The following is a 16,384-nucleotide window of genomic DNA, read 5'->3' as shown; positions in this document are numbered from 1 at the left end:
ATCAGGTTTGCAATCAATATACAGAATTTTCCTCTCCAGGCAGCGCTCTGTATTCAGCAGCTGGAACGTCAGGCTGAAGCAGTAGAAAAATGGCTTTTTCTGTACGGGTACGCTGGTCAGGGCTGCTAATTAAAAAACAAGGCACCTCTCAGTAAGGACGTGGTGCCCATTATAAATGTTCATTATTGTGGAAAACCAGTCAAGGTCCAGTTAAGTTGCGTGTGCTGTGGAGAGAGCTGCCATTCCAACACATCGGGATTTCTTCAAACATGCAAATGCCTGTGGAGCTCAAGTCTAAATTCAGATATTAAATACTACATCTGCTTTGGGTTACTTGGTAAAGCATTTTCTTAACACACCTTCCCCAGGTTTTTTTTCTTGCCTCAGGTGATTTTCTAGCCCAGCTCGAGAACCTGACAGGTCTCCAAAGACCCTGAGGATGTTTGTTGAAGTTGTTCGGTTTGGAAAAGCTACAACACGACAACGAACGGGTGGCTCAGGGCTTGCTGCCTCCTGCAGTCGCTCTGCCTGAAGGTGACAATTGGCCTTGACCTGTGTCCCAGCAGCTCGATCCCCTAAATTGTACGTAGTCCCGTGAGGTGATAGGACAGGCACATGCACAGAAAATACAAGTATTTCCCATCCCCACAGAGCAGTTCAGAAGGAAGGTGTGTGATTGTGAGCACGGTGCTGCGGCCATCCTGGGAAGAAGGAAAGCCTGGCCTTGCAGAGGTGGGTCAGAGCCTCCCAAGCTCAGGCCGCGTTCTGCAGAGGTTCCGTACGTGTGCTGGAGGAATGGAGGCAGCGAGGGCATTGTAGCATCCTCATATCTGAAAAAAAAAAAGAAAGCCCAGTAGGACGGCATCTCCTCCATCACCAAAGAGAGGGACTGTGACCGGCTCGGTTGTTCCCGCTGGAGGCACCAATTGCCCCATATGCTGCTGAAGCAGCAGTTCTGCTCAGGATATGTCCGCGTAACTGACAACAAATCCCATCCTGACATTATGAGTGTCCTATCACAAGCACACAAGAGTCTGGGACGTAATTATCCACCTGAACACTTTTCCTGACCAAAGGAAGTTTAGTGCCACCCTAGGCTGGCCTGGAAAATGCTTTTACTGCTTGAATACTAACCAGACGTCTCTTTATACACAAGCAAGGGTGGCACAGGGTGTTCCCAGCCGTGCTAGTACGTGTAGCCTTTGCTGTAAAGCTGCGGAGGGAGGCTGCCAAGGTCCGGCAGGTAAGCGGCATTGTCATCCAGGTGGAAAAGAGGCACCGTGTCCTCCTCGCTGATCTGGCGGTCGAACTCTGCCTTCAGCGTCGGCCGCTGGTTGTCGGGGAAGGCCAGAGAGAACAAGGCTTCAGGTTCACACACAAACTTGTACACGTAGCGCTCGCCAGCCACCTGCGGGGAAGAGAGGAGATCGAATCATGGAATCAGCGTTTTGGTTGGAAAAGCCCCTCAAGCTCATCGAATCCAACCGTTCCCCCAGCCCTGGCGCTGCCCCATGTCCCTGAGAACCTCATGTCCGTCTGTCCAACCCCTCCAGGGATGGTGACTCCAGCACTGCCCTGGGCAGCCTGTTCCAATGCCCCACAGCCCTTTCTGAGATGATGAGATGAACACTGTAGGCACAAAGGCAGCACCAGGCAGTGGAGAAGGCTTGAGCAAACATCTGCCTGCTCTAGCCCAGTGCCCTGAGACACGTCAGGGTTCGAAACTGCTCCTTGTGCTACTTCTCTGGTGTCCCCTGGAACAGCTCCTAGGACCTCTCCTGACTGCAAACATGTACAGAAAAAGAAAGCAAGCATAATTTCCCTTTGTTTTATTTCCCGTATGTTGCCTAGATTCAGCTCCTGTATCCTTTCCTCATGTAGCTGCTGCAAAGAGAAGTGATGGGGAAAGCGAGCTCAGGGTGCCTGGCTGGTTCAAGGACATTCTGTATGTGAAACACATCCTGGCTCAAACATGAGAAGCATCACAAAAGGTATAAAAACTCCATCTGCTTTGCAAACTGACCTTCTGCATGATGCCTTTCTCATAGTAGTAGCGAAGGGATCGGCTCAGCTTGTCATAGTTCATGGCTGGACGGTTCTTCTGGATCCCCCACAGCCTGGCTACCTGCAGAATAAAGCGTCAAAGAGCGTGAATGTCTGTGAATCCAACCCAGGGGCAAAAGAACATCATCCAGCTGGTTCTTTTTTGAGGAATGGTACCACGAAACATAAAAACATTTAAAGCTCTGAAAGCTTGAGGATGCTAAAGGGTTTCACCTCCTCTGGCTCAATAAGCTTGAACTCCATCCCTCTGCCAGTCCAGGCGATGAAGTGGGAATTGGTGGGATCATCCAGTAAAGCCACAAGAAATTGCCAGAGCTGGAGAGATCCCCGTCTCTGGTACGGAGGTCCGTCCCGGTACCCTCCGGCTTCCTGCTTGATGTCTCCTGCGGAGAAGAACAAAAAAGGCGTTTCTAAAGGTAAGAGTGCAAAAACGTTGCAAAACCGCCCACATTTCACAAAAAAACCCAGCCAGTTCACCAGCAGCTCTTCCAAAAGGAGCTCTGATGAATCTCGCCATTAAGCTACTAGAAGGCCTGTTTGCTCCTAAAAAAGCTCGAGAAATAGGCTACCAAAAAGCCAGGGATGAAGCACAGCCAACACGCTTGCAAGAGCGCAGTGTAACACACTATGCAGACAGTGCCCAAGTGGCTAACAAAGATGCTGGATACCCCCATCTTACACCCAAACCACAAGCCATTCTTTCACTGACCTTCTAATTTTTCTGGTACGACACAGACATCATCAGCAAAGGATGTCATCGGCTTGTCATAGCTGCAGCCTGGGAGAGAAACAGCATGGGCAGTGATGGACAAAGACAGGGTGGTGCGAGAGGGCAATGCAGGGAAAAAAGAGTCACTGAGTCTCTTACCTAATGTATCTTCTATGTTTGGATGGCTTGGGTAACTTTCAGCATTTACATACATGGAAGGGCAGCCAGGAACATCTACAGAACAATTAACATGATACAGAAAACGTCCCAGCCTTCTTTTGGATGCAGTAAACAGAACACTTTGCGTTCCCTGCTATGCAGTCGCTTTCCCAGACCACACAGAATCCCGGGGTGGTTGGGGTTGCAGGGACCCCTGTAGATCCCCAGCCCAGCCCTGCTCACGCAGGGGCACCAGAGCAGATCACACAGGTCGGTCCAGGCGGGTCTGAATGTCTCAGAGAAGGAGACTCCACACCCGCTCTGGGCAGCCTGGGCCAGGCTCTGGCACCGCAAAGGGAAGAAGTTTCTCCTCGTGTTCACATGGACCCTCCTGTGTTTCAGTCTGTGCCCGTTGCCCCTCACCCTAAATGCTCCTGTTCCAAAGCCCACCAGTGATGGATGCTCACCCAGGAGGTTGCTCACCCCCCACTGATGCCCGGTTGATGCCATCAGAGCTACTCCTGCCTACCTGAGTCATACACATAGTCCGTCTGCTCCTGCTTCACCACCACAGCCGTTGGGTACCGATGGCTGCTGCCCGCCCGGCTCGCTTGCTCGTACTGCGGGTCGTGGTACTCCTGCTTGAAGCCCTGCGGAGGGTACTGGAGGCGCTGGTACGCGGTGGAGTCCTCCTGGGCCAGGCCCTGAGAGGAGGGGAAAGAGCGGCGCATCTCCAGGGGCGGCTGGTACGCAGAGCTGGAAGAGAGGACGCGGGACGGCTGCGTTCCTGGCCCTCTGATCTCAGGGGACAGAACCTCAGGCTGTTCCCAGGGCTGTAGAAGCTGCACGCAGAGCTGGGGCAAGGAAGGGACCCCAACAAAAGACGTTTCCAATGGCAGCCGCGCAGCCCATCGTTCACCAAATCTGACGGGTTTAAGGTTATGGACAATTTCTTCAAAGCCCAGGCAGCAGTGGTGGGTCCAGGTACTTTGGGTGGTGGGTCCAGGTACTTTGGGTGGGGAGATCCTGGGATTGCTGGAAACTGAGCACTTGAATCTGGATGCTGCAACCCCTCCCAAATCACCAAAATGGACCAACCTTCTTGCCTCCCCCTGGCAATAACTCACCTGGTTTTGGTGAGGTACCCACAGCTGGATGTGGGGTGGGGTGGCCCCGCCGGGGTCAGGAAGCTCCTGTCCTGTCTTGGGAACTGTTGGAGCGGTGACTGTATCTGGGTTCCTGGGCTGGGGGACTTGATTCCAACTTGTCTGGCTTGTTCATAGGCACTGGGACAGTCAAACAGATATTGGAACGTTACGGTTCTCCGAGAAGGGCTTGTGGCAGCACCTGGGGAGACTGCGTCACAGGCAGACACGCCGTCCCCTACGCAGCCACCTGGGCCAGAAAACTCCCAGCATAAACTCCTTCCTTTCTAATTATTGGTTGCCTCCATACACAATAGTGACAAACCTGCAAGCAAAAAACTGGAGGTGTCTGTGCTGAAGAAACTATACTATAGCTATACTATATATATATATATATAACGAAAAAGGCAGGTTGTGATTACAGGAGACTCCTTTCTAAAGGGAACAGGAGGCTTGACCCACTTCTGAGGAAACTGCTGCCCCGCTGGGGCCAAGGTTTAAGGCGTAAAAAACTTACTGCCCTGCTTAAAGCCTCAAACTGCATAGGGACGAGGTTTAGTGCCGGAGTCAGCTTGTGGTTGGACTCGATGATCCTGAGGGTCTCTTCCAACCAAAGTGATTCCATGTTCTATGACTGAGTCCAACCGTTCCCCAGCCCTGGCACTGCCCCATGTCCTGAGAACCTCATGTCCGTCTGTCCAACCCCTCCAGGGATGGTGACTCCAGCACTGCCCTGGGCAGCCTGTTCCAATGCCCCACAGCCCTTTCTGGTTGGCCGGTTCCCTTCCCTTCCCTGCAAGCTGTTACCTGGTGTAAAGGCACCGCTCGCCATTGTGGCAGTGGAACGGCTGCTTGTGGCTGCAGGACAGCGTGGGGTCCGAGGTGGGACTCTGCGGCTCCTTTTTAATCTTTGCGGGACTGTGAAAAGCTACTGTGGGAGAGAAATGAAAGATGAAGTCGGTGTTTTTCTTGTTTGCAGAGAGATTTTTTTTTATCAGCCGGTAAAAGGTCGGGTTGAGATGCCACCACCTTGTCCTTGTTCAGCTAAGGAAAGCAAAATATCAATACGCACAACTGTTCACTGGACTTTCCTGGGCTCTGCCCTTGATTTGTTTGATACATCAGCATTAAAACAACAAATCTAAGGTAGTGTTAACATGCTCTGTGTTAATCCAGAGCACTTTGAAAAGGATTAAGAGTGGGTGTTTCCTAAACTGTTCAGGGTTGGGACAGACCTTCGCATGTACATATTCTGGTTTTCAATGCGTAAAAGCAAAGTTTTGATTTGCATTGTGCAAAACGTTCTCACTTTCATACCTGGTAGGCACATCTCGTGAGTGGCATTGCCACGTAGCACTGCATTAAATTCTAATAACCTTTGCTTTCACTAGAATATACCTCAAAGTGCAAAAAGCAGCTTACAGTCCTTTCAACCTCCCTTTGAAGTATTTAATTTCATTACTTGTATCGGGTTTATACTTTAGCACCCAGGAAAAGGCCCTTCAAGAGGTCACTGTGGTTCCTGGCACAGCAGCTCCCGCATCGTTTCCAAATGCAGATTTCTCTTGGTTGAATCCCTTCAGTGCTACAACATCCCCGAATGTGGGACTGGGGGAATCTCGTAACCAAACATCCAAAACACCAGGAAAAAAGGGCGATAAATAAGGCTCCTTTTCATTTTCGGAGCACCGGTCCGTGGTCACGGCCGGACGCAGACGAGGAGCGATATTTCTGGGCTGGTTAGAATTTCATGAATAACAAATGCGTGCTGCAGTTTACAGCACCGGGAAGTGGGTATTGTTATTTCTTACGCTTAATTAAATCCAGCAGGCAGCAAAACTTCACTGGTTCCTCAGAAAAGCTTCTCCTGGGCATGTGAAGCATCTTCTACCTTTGCTGCTGGGACTGGGGCAGTTTCCACCACAAAAAAGATGCTTTTGCGTTGTCCAGATGTGGACAGTTTGCCTGGTTTGGAGTTTTATTTTGGGGTTTTTTTGGTCACCGTCACGACGTAGAAATAAAATGAGTACCTTAGCCTCAACATCTATGTGTTGCATTTATGTATTTGTGGGGTTTAAGTGTATCCTGCCCTTCTCCCCTGAGATGTGCGATCGCCCCTGCGCTACTTACGGTTTTCTGAATGAAAGTCAGGCACAAATTGCTCATCGCTGTCTGGAACCTGAGCTGCCAAGGGGAGGGAGGGAAAAGAGAGAGAGAGAATTAGATTTGGCACTTTGTACGGTATAATTAACAGTAAGGCAGAAATAAGTCTATGCTTTCTGCTGGGATGCACTTTAGCAACTAAGGATAATTTCCCTTTGGGATTAATGAATCCAGATTTCCCCTTTAACAGCCTGACAGTTTCGTTCTCCCTTACCTTGGAAATAAGGACAACAGCAAGTTTATTAGCTTGAGGTTCACAGTTTTCATTAGAAACATAAAACGCAGGGATTTTTAAGCATTTATCACAGGAAAAACAACTACCGACCGCAAAATTTGGCAAGGTTGTGCCAAAGCGATGGGCAGAACAGGAAACATCTGCGGCTTCGTGTACAACCTTTGCAGTAGCTCCAGAAGCAGCAGATTAATAATTAAATTAAATTAATAATTATCTGGTAGCAGGAGAGGGAAATGGTTAATAGTGCCTGGCATGTGTGTGTGATTTTCCCCAGAGATCAGTGCGGTAAAGCTGATTTCTAGGCATCTGCCCCGCGAATGGCATCGTTAGTACAACTCTATAGACATTAATGAAAAAAGATACGTATTGTAAGAGATTCTATGCAAATTCTTTAGATTAATGAGCTAAAAATATTATCAAACATTAGACATTTCAGTTTAAAACAAACAATTTTTTCCTTTATAATCTTAGTTGGAAAATCTCTTTTTGGAGGCTTAAAAAAATAACCAAACTATTTGACAGGATCGTCCTCAATTTGTGGTAAAATTAGGGGAAGAACCCTACTCAAAATGCCATGCATATTTTTATAGTATTATTGCTAAGTACCCATATCACTGTAAGTACTTTCATATTTATCAAGAGTCTGTACTTGAGGATATGTTTTGAATTTTCTAGGAAGTTGATCATTTCTAATACTGGAATTAGAGCAAATTCACTGTCCTGTTTCAAACTAGTTTCACTTGGAATTAATGGGATTCCCTGGGATTTGAAGGTTTCTCTCCCTTGAAGTCAAAAGGCAAAACGATCTAGACACCAAACTGAACAGCGTGTAAATTCCAGGAAGGTGCCTTCAAAGAATTATCTTAAAAATAGAAAGTTGAGAGAAGCACTTTGTTCCTCAAATTAAAAGAATAGTTTATTGTTTGTTTAAGAAAATATCGGCGTTCTGACAAACAACAAAGATAAGTGGTAAATTAGCATAAAATCCAATGAGCTACAAGCGGCCTGAAACGAAAATCGTAACCAGGCAAGTTGGGCCGAACGCCAAGTTCCATTCCTAAGCAAATACCCAGCACAATAGTGTGATTCATGCGTCCTCCTTTACCCAAGCCAGAGGTTGGCAAGCCTGAAAAAAAAAAAATAAATCTTTCGTGTTTGGAGCTGAGCAAACAAAGCGAAGGAGCAGCCCAAACATCAAGAGCCAAACAAGGAAAGACGAAGCAAAGCAAAAAAGCGAACGAGGGGAAGGAGCCTACCTTCTGTCAGCCAAGTCTCCTGGAACTGGCTCAAGTCCTGGAAGAGCTCTGCGGGAGAAGGGAGAGGGATAAATGCTTAAAAATCCGGCCTGAGCGGAGCGCTGGGCAGGGGCAGCGGGATGATCCGGTGGGTGAACGGGGAGCTGGGGGTGGAGGCGCACGGGGAGGAACCCGGTCCCTGCCCGGAAAACCTTCTGCATCCCCATCCCCATCCCCAGCCCAGCCCACACCTTCCCCATCCCTCCCCGCATCCCCCGACCCACGGTACCTTCTGAGTCCTGCACCGTCCCCATCCCTCCCCGCACCGTCCCCATCCCTTCCTCCATCATCCCTATCCCTCCCCGCACCGTCCCCATCCCACTCCACACCGTCCCCATCCCTTCCTCCATCATCCCCATCCCTCCCCGCACCGTCCCCGCCCCTCCCCGCACCGTCTCCATTTGTCCCCCCACCATCCCCATCCCCATCCCTTCCCGCAGCCCCAGACCCCCGGTACCTTCCGAGTCCTGCGCCGGCGGCCAGCCCGGCTCCCCGGGTCTCTTCCTAACGCCCAGCAAAGCTCCGTCACCGGGAACCGCCTGGCCCGGAGGCTGCTGCGGAAGGAGCCGGTGACCGCGGGGCCCCTGACCGGACCCCCCTCCCCAAGCCCGGAGCCCCCCCAGCCCGGAGCCGCCGCTCACCTGCGGGAACGTGAACGGCACCTGCTGGTCCAGGTACCCCTTCATCCTCCCGCCCGTGCGCTACCTCGGCGCCCACCTGGAGAAGCCACCGGGGTGGCCGCCACCTGCCGCGGTCCCCTCCGGGTTCCCCGGTACTCCCGGGAGCGGCGGCGATCGCGCCGCGGCTGCCGAAACTTGGGATCCGAAGTGGGACCGAGCCCGCCAGCTCCCAGCCGGGACCGGTTTTCCCCACGTAACCCCGGGACAGCGGCCCCCGCCCCGCCGGTCCCCGCCGGTCCCCGCGGTCCCGTCCCGCAGCCGGTGCCGGTTCGCGACCCACGCGGAGCCCCGAGCGGCCCCGCCCCGCCCGGGCGCTCAGGCCGCCGTGGGCCCGGGGGCGGCCGCCCATTGGCTCATCGCCGCCTTCACAGCCCTTTGTTTCATTGAATTTTTTTTTTTTTTTTTTGTGAATGAAGCTCCGGGGTTGAGACACGCCCGCCAATCCCAGCTCTTCTTGGCATTCGTCCAGTGGAGAAGTGGGCGTGGCTTTAGCGTTCCGGGCCAATCAGATCGCAGTGCTCTGGGATTCATTCGAGGACGGAGCTCCCATTCATAAAAAAAAAAACCCTCCCGAAGTTCATTCACGAAAGGCCGCACAGGCGCATTTGAGAACACTCTTTACGTTCGGTTCTTGCGGGGGAAGTTTGTGAAGTTTTAACAAAATTTAGAAAAAAAATCTCCCTCATGCATCTGGAGTGAAGATAGTGAAAGCCCTGGCTATCAAAATCAGTTTTACTCTCACAAATGTTAAGGGACAAGAAAATAACATAAAAATCTAGTCCTGGGATCTGCACGCCAAAAAAACCCCAGTGGGTTTGTGGGGCTTTTGTGCGTGTCAAGTGCCGGTTTCTGTGCCATGTACATGCATCCTGTTATTTTTTCAGATTTCTCCTTTCGGGTTCTGTGATCACGATTAATATTTATTGATCCCATTCATCCTACCAAAAATAGCAGTAACAGTTGGGACCTGGCAATAATAAGATAATCATTAATGGAAAGTCATCTCCTGGAAAAGAAGAAATAAAGAAGGAAAGGGGAAAGTTGTCCCTAAGGCTAAATGGAAACTACATTTTTCACGCTTTCTCTATCGCTAACACCACCAATGTGACGCACTGATATATTTGCTATAAAAGGGGTGTCTTTTCTGCAGAGTAACATGTTTTAAGTATTTAGTCAATATATATTTTGACCTTTCTACTGGCAGGCCACAGCCCCAAACATTGCAGACACGAGGTTCAGCGCCACGTTGGAATTTAAACTTTCTCTGGTTTAAGAAGATCACTGAAGCATGCGAGTTAATCTTCTGAATTTTCAGCTTTACTGAATTTGTTTCTGCTTCCTATATTTTGTACCAACCTATTCAGGCTGTTAATTTCAATCTAGTTTTATTGTAGAGCTGGAAGAGAATATTTCTCTTGGTTAGATTGTTAGGAAATTTATACTTTAAATGTCTTACAAAGTTTTAGTGTCAACAGACACTCCTGCTTTGCACTTTTTTCTATACATATCACAGCAAAATGGCACTTTGTCTCAGTTAGTAGTGCTACATTTCCTGGTTAAGGGATAATGGAACCTTTGTGACTTTAGATCTGCTTTCAATATATGGCTGTGCTCTGAACTCTAAACTGGATGGGATTTTGTACTGTAATGTGTGTTCGCTTTAATGAACAAAGAGGAGAGAAGAGGCATAAAATTCACAAAACCAGAAAAAATATTTTTCTTCCACCAGTCTGGGCAACTTAGTCCAGTTATTTGACACGTTTCACTTTTATTATGAGTTCTCAGGCTGGAAACAAAAAGCAGATAGCATGTCACCTTAAAAGCAAAGTGATAATTAAGCACTAACAGAATGGGGCTGTTGTTATCATGGCACAGCTGATCTTGATGGTGAGTTAATTATCACAAGGTGAAACTGATGCTGCTGATGACCAGCAAGGCCAGTCGCTGATTTATCCCTTGATGACAACAATGGTCTTAGAGGGTGAATTATGCTTTAAATCCGTTTGTCTCTGTCTTTCTGCTTTTTTCTGTGTCCTGTGGTCTCTTCAGGGATCTACATGAGCTCTTTCTTCTGTTTTCATAACATTGAAATAGTAGAAATGTTGTTGGTTGGTAGTTTGGAGGATGCACAATCTATAAACAGAGCACGAGAGAAGTGAGAAGGTGTGAATTCTTGGGAAAGCTGCTGGCTTCGTGTCGGGAAATATTCTGGATGAGCAAAAGGTTAGTAGAACTTACAAACAACTAATTGCGTAGCTCCCCTCGTTTGATAATTTCTCCTCTGTTCCTCGTGTGCTCATTGTACGATTGCGTCACACTTGTTTTTGAAGGTGGACTCATCAAATGTGGGGATATGATTCTGGAGTTTCTATTTGCAGCTCAGCAATTAACTTTCAGGGTGATTATTTACCTTTGCGCATTTTTTTAAATGTAAGTGTAGAGTGTGGGAAGGGTTCAGAAGTGATACACCAACCAGAGATGAACTGATTCATGCTTACAAAGTATTAGCAGTAGATTTATTCCAGTTTTATAGTTCACGCTGCCCGAGATGTTTCTTCCCTGGTTCTATAGCTTATTTTTCTTGGTTTGCAATTGAGTTCTGTGTTTAATCCCCCTCCCATATCCACCCCCATGATGTAGCTGTTTCCATCTATTGAAGTGGTTTGAGAAAACCCAGTGCTGGGTTTCAGCCGTGTCCCCTGCAGCTCCCACCAGCTGTGCTTAGTGCAACGTAAAGCTCCCAGTGCTAGATCCTGACACAAACAGGAACAAATGACAAACGTCTCAGAAAGCAACAAACTGAAAGCTGAAAAAAACCCTTTCTACGTGCTCTAAAATGGATTAGGAGCAGACCTGTAGCTTTATAAAAATAATAATAATAAAGAAACAGCTGGCTGAAGAGCTCAGATTTCTGAACGTCAGATATGAAATCAGCCCAGCTGCTCTTCAATACCCTGTTGTTCCTTGGAGAGGAATATTGTGAATAAGGTGCTGGGTCTTGTCGTTGCCTATCGATATCAGTTATCTTTGCCTACGGAGGGACACGATACCTGAGAATACACAGAAATCCTGACACTGGAAATGCCAAATAGTGTGTGCAGCTCCAACTCAACCTCAGTAATGATGGGATGCAAAGAAGGGGCTGGGGAGTAGGAGCATGTTCCCTGAGTTGTCCTAATTCTCTTCTTTTGGTCACTGTTTCTTGCTGCTGGCATTTAGCAGGAAACATCAAGCTGATATTTTTACATTGTGGAGAAACAAAATGCAAGAGACACGACAGAGACTCTGGAAAAAGCAGTTTTCTATATGGTCTGGTGAATAAAATTCCCCCTTTTAGGTATTCATGCCAGCTACTTTTTATAATGTTCTGAATGAGAGAAGACGGTTCAGGCACTTTGTCTGCAGGAAGGAAGTAATTAAATTATTAGCACTTTGAGAAATTAAATGATGTAAGTTATGGCAGAATAAGTTTAGCAAAATGTTATAATGTAGGAAAACAATTTAAAAGAGTTATATAAGGTTGGGTGGCTTCTTTATTGTGATAGAGTGAGCAGTTAATTGATTGTCATATGGCTATAATGTACCAGGGCACTTGTGAGAGCAAATAGAGAAATCTCCGCTCAGGAAGCGTGGGGATGAAGTGCAAGAGAGGGACGTGTCTTCGAGGGAAATGGGACCGAGCAGCAGTTTGCTGCCCTTCGTTCCTTTTCCATGTATCCCGGGAAGGGACGTGAAGTGCAGAGAAATTCCCTCGTTGTCTTCAGTTTCTGAGGCCTGATGATGTGCGATTACATTGAGTTCTCCTCATAGAATAGTTTGGGTTGAAGGGACCTCCAAACTTCACCCAGTGCCCCCCTGCCCCGAGCAGGGACATCTGCACCAGCTCCGGTTGCTCAGAGCCCCGTCCAGCCTGGCCTGGGATGTCTCCAGGGATGGTTCAGCCACCACCTCTCTGGCCAACCTGGGCCAGGCTCTCACCACCCTCAGCGCCAACAAATCCTTCCTCATGTCCAGCCTGAATCCCCCTCCTTTAGTTTCAAACCATCACCCCTTGTCCTATCGCAACAGGCCCTGCTCAAAAGTCTGTCCCCATCTTCCTGCTCTTTTTCCTGTTCTTTGCTCTACCCCTCAGTTTCCACTGTTTAAGAGTAATTCTGGCCTAAAACACTCTGCTCAGTTTTGTTTTGAAAGCCATGATCTGGCTTCACCTGTCCTTGTGATGCTGGTGGGTACGCGGCTCTTCAGTTGGGGGATATTTGTGTGAGCAGAGAGAGACACCGAGATGCTACTGGAATAAGGTGCCACATGCAACAAGTCGGTGATTTTGTCAGCAACGCTTGGCCACGCAGCCGCCTTGCTGTACAGAAATGCAAAAGGACAAAAGCAAGGGAGGTAGTGAGGCGGTAAAGAAGGTGCTAGTAATTACCAAGCACTTAATTAAGGCAGGAGAGAGAAACCCAGACTTCACTTGGTGATGTCCAGAGCCGGGGTACCAAAGCGAGACACGCAGCTGTTAGCAGGTACCAGCAACTTATCCCATTATGGTTGAAGGAACCACCAATAAAACCTAATCAATGAAATCCCTTTTAAGTTGGTTGGATCAGTGACCCAGAAAATAGCTCCCCTGCAGAAAAGGAAATGATAGACTATAAAGCAAGAAGTCAATGGGAAAAAATCTATTAAAGCGAGTGAGCTATAAGGAGACCTTTGGTGTTAACTTGAAACCTTTTGGAAAGAAGCCACAAAACTCGCGGTGGACTTTTAACCCTCCAAATGCTGTCAGGCCAGAAAAGATCCATCTGTCCTGCTCTAATCCAGGAGAGGGCACTGCAGACAGCCCGGCTCCCACCTTGGTATAATAATTTGCACATTTGCAAGAAAACACCCAGCGGGTGGAAGGAAATACAGGAGAAACGCCAGCTCAATCCATCAGGTTTTCAGACTCAGAAGTTCACAACAGGGAATTCCAGAACACCCGGTAACGTGGGTGGTGATAATGGTGATCACTGGTCTAGTGACCGGCTCATCTTGCGGGACTTTGAACTAATTTCTTCCCCCGCCAAGCAGTTAATTCACAGTATACTTAGAAATATCACTTGGCTTTTTTGTACTGAAGGAGCCAGCCTAGTAATTGGGGTGACATTTTGAGCCTAGGACAGTACAGAGGATTAATCTAGTGGACTTAAGAGTGTACTATGGAGGAAAGGGTTTTCTGGCATAAAAATTCGAAATAACCCACCCCAAAAAAAAGAAGTTGCGGGAAAAAAAAAAAAAAATTCTATTTCTCATAGGATTCTTTGTTTAGTGCCGAAAGCAGCTTTCTCTTGTCTTGCTTTAGACAATATTGATGGATTTTTAAGATTAGAAGACAAAAAGCAGAGTGTCTGCCCTGCTACTGCTGCTTCTCAGGAAATTGTGCTGTTATGTCAGAAACTAAACAGGAATCCACCAGACGTGGGAACATAATTAAAGCACAACAAAACTGCGAAAAGCATCCTGACAGAAGTTATTAACGGAGACCTAGTGAAAATCGAATAATTCATGCTATGCTACGCATTAAATTCCAGCTAGGCTTAATTTGGCTCAATTAACTTGTAAAATATTTTCACAAAGTGCTAGATCATCCGCCATCCCCATTCATTATGTAAAAATGAGGAGAAATTCAGTGATGCAAAATAAGTCAGGGATGTAGGAAAGTTAGTTATCCAGTGCTAGGTCCTGATCAATCAATACTGACTTTATTCTTGCACGTGAATCGCAGGAAAGAAGCTAAAAACATCCATGTGGAAGCAGAAGTATTGGTCAAATCTGTTCCCACATGTTCAATTTTAAAAAAATATTGGAAATAATACAGCAAATCTGCCGCCTGGGACACTTAACCCCTTTTGCTTTTCACTTGCTGTCTCCGACTTTCTTACTACATGGAAGCAGAAAAGGGGGACGGAGAAGAAAGTTGGTAAATCCCAGGAGACAGGGTGAGAAAAAAAAAAAGAAAGTGTAACCTCTGCCTACTGTTTTTAAAAGCAGGAAGAAAAACCCGTAGAATTACGATTTGAGAGCTTATTTTGTAAAGAAGTTGCCTTGGGACTGGAAGGTCATAGTGTGGCAGGAGCTGAGATTTTTTTTTTTTTCTTCCTTAAACATTACGTTATAACTCCAGATTCTGGAAGTCTGAAGAGAAGGATCCTGTTTTATCGGACTTCTACCTTGTTTTCTTTATAAACTGTTTAGTGCTGGTGGTCGGCCAAGCAGGCTTGGCAAAGAGACCGTGGTGCTTCGCGAGGGGAAGGAGTGAGTCACCTATTTACAGCACATTTTCTGAATGAAGCCCCTGATGGGCTGAGGTCCATGCTGTACGTGGCACACCGAAAACCTAAAGATTTCCAAATAGAATATGTATTTTATGTGAAATTAAACTTGTGGTTTAAAAGCCGTAAATGCGCCTCACAGGATAGTCCACCCTTGGTCCTGAAGGGAGTAAATAACGTCGTCTTTTTCTGACTGGATATATTTGTATGGGGAAGCCAGGAAAATCCCCTTCCTAACCCTCATGTGCTGAATTGAAACGACTCTTTCTTCCTGGCCCAACGTTAAAAGCAATAACCCACGTTTTGGAAATAAACCTTGATTTTTCCTTATAATAACTTCCAGTGCAAGAACGTTTTAGGAATTGTTCACCTCGGGTGCAGCGCAGGGTATAACCAGTCGAGATGCTGCTCGATTTGATGGGAGGGCCAGAGAGGATTTCTTGGACCATTGCTCAATCCTTTTATCATCTGTAGCCGCCCCAGCTCATCATCATCTCCTTCCAGTGAAGGATCTTTGTGCTTTTTTAGTGTTTTTTAGCGAAGGTGGCTCTTTCAGCAAACTCAGCGTTGCGGAACCTCCTGAGCAAAGACAACCCCCTGGGGCTCCTCCTGTTTACTCCAGCAAAGAAAGGAGTGATTAATGAGGCCAGAACATCTCTTTTTCTCCCCAGGATCCACAGGAGAGGCACAGCTGAATAAATACCCCCGTGTTATTGCGCTCTGCTTGTTTGGGAGTGAAACTGCAGGTAGCAAAGAGCGCTGCCAAATGTAGTTATTGCCACGCTCTGCGTCAGTCTTGCAGATCAGAGCGAGTCGGAAAGATTTATAAGGACAAAATTACATTCTGAGCTTTCCTTGTGCTGGAACTGGAGGGTTCTGGCTTCTACTGGGAGTGACTCAGTCTCATGTTTTTCTGCTTTTTCAGCATGTGCCGTTAGACGATGTCTCTGAGATATAGCAGAGATGATTCATTGTAGGCTGGTTTTTTGCATCCCTCCGTAGTGATAATTCATTTTCCTAAGCAGCTTCACATTTTTAGGGGGGCTCATATCCCCATAGGATAGCATGGAGAAACTCTCCTGTAATCTTTTCCTGAAGCCCGCAGGTAAAAGAGAGACGTCGATTTAAGATTTACAGCAAAAGGCACGGAGGAACCTGCTGAAGGCTCCCGCTGTTCGGGGCCGTGGGTTGTGCTGCACGACCCGTGGACTCGGGATCGAGCTCAAGGTTCTTGAGCGATGGAAAAAACACTTTTTCACTATTTTCCGGGAAGCCGAAGGTGAGCTGGTTGAGCGAACACAGAAACACTGTAACGAGGACAAATCCCACCTTCCTCTGAAACTTCCAAACTTTTTTTTTCCCCCCCCCGCCCCTTCTCTGTCAGATTCCAGACAGATGAAATTTTCTTGGCGCAGACCCATTCCTGGCAACATCTCTCCTCTGAGTCACAATAAATCAGGACTTGAAGGTTTAACTGATTGACAGTGTGGAAGGAGAAGGTGCTTAGTAGATCAGAGACAGCCCCATCTGCCCGCTGCTCTGCCTCCTCCCTCAGGTTTTCCTGTGCTACTTCTCGTTTTCTGCAAAATCCCGATTTTAATTTGATTCCGGAGTTTGCTCATACCC

General features: G+C 47.6%; 1 protein-coding gene across 1 annotated transcript; it reads right to left on the bottom strand.

Moving 5' to 3' along the window:
* Positions 1 to 800: 800 nt before the first annotated feature.
* ETV4 (ETS variant transcription factor 4) lies at positions 801 to 8,456 on the bottom strand. The gene is made up of 13 exons (XM_065651140.1): positions 8,412 to 8,456; positions 8,228 to 8,324; positions 7,732 to 7,779; positions 6,208 to 6,261; positions 4,885 to 5,008; positions 4,060 to 4,218; positions 3,462 to 3,688; positions 2,933 to 3,007; positions 2,774 to 2,842; positions 2,278 to 2,447; positions 2,024 to 2,125; positions 1,135 to 1,408; positions 801 to 830 (listed from the first exon to the last, which is right to left on the bottom strand). Exons 1-12 carry the CDS (start codon positions 8,454 to 8,456, stop codon positions 1,187 to 1,189), a joined length of 1,392 nt encoding a protein of 463 aa, XP_065507212.1. The 3' UTR covers positions 801 to 830; positions 1,135 to 1,186.
* Between the last annotated feature and the right edge of the window lie 7,928 nt (positions 8,457 to 16,384).

Source organism: Caloenas nicobarica, chromosome 24, assembly GCF_036013445.1.
Source record: "Caloenas nicobarica isolate bCalNic1 chromosome 24, bCalNic1.hap1, whole genome shotgun sequence".
Taxonomy (NCBI): domain Eukaryota; kingdom Metazoa; phylum Chordata; class Aves; order Columbiformes; family Columbidae; genus Caloenas; species Caloenas nicobarica.
This window is presented reverse-complemented; position numbering and strand designations above follow the sequence as displayed.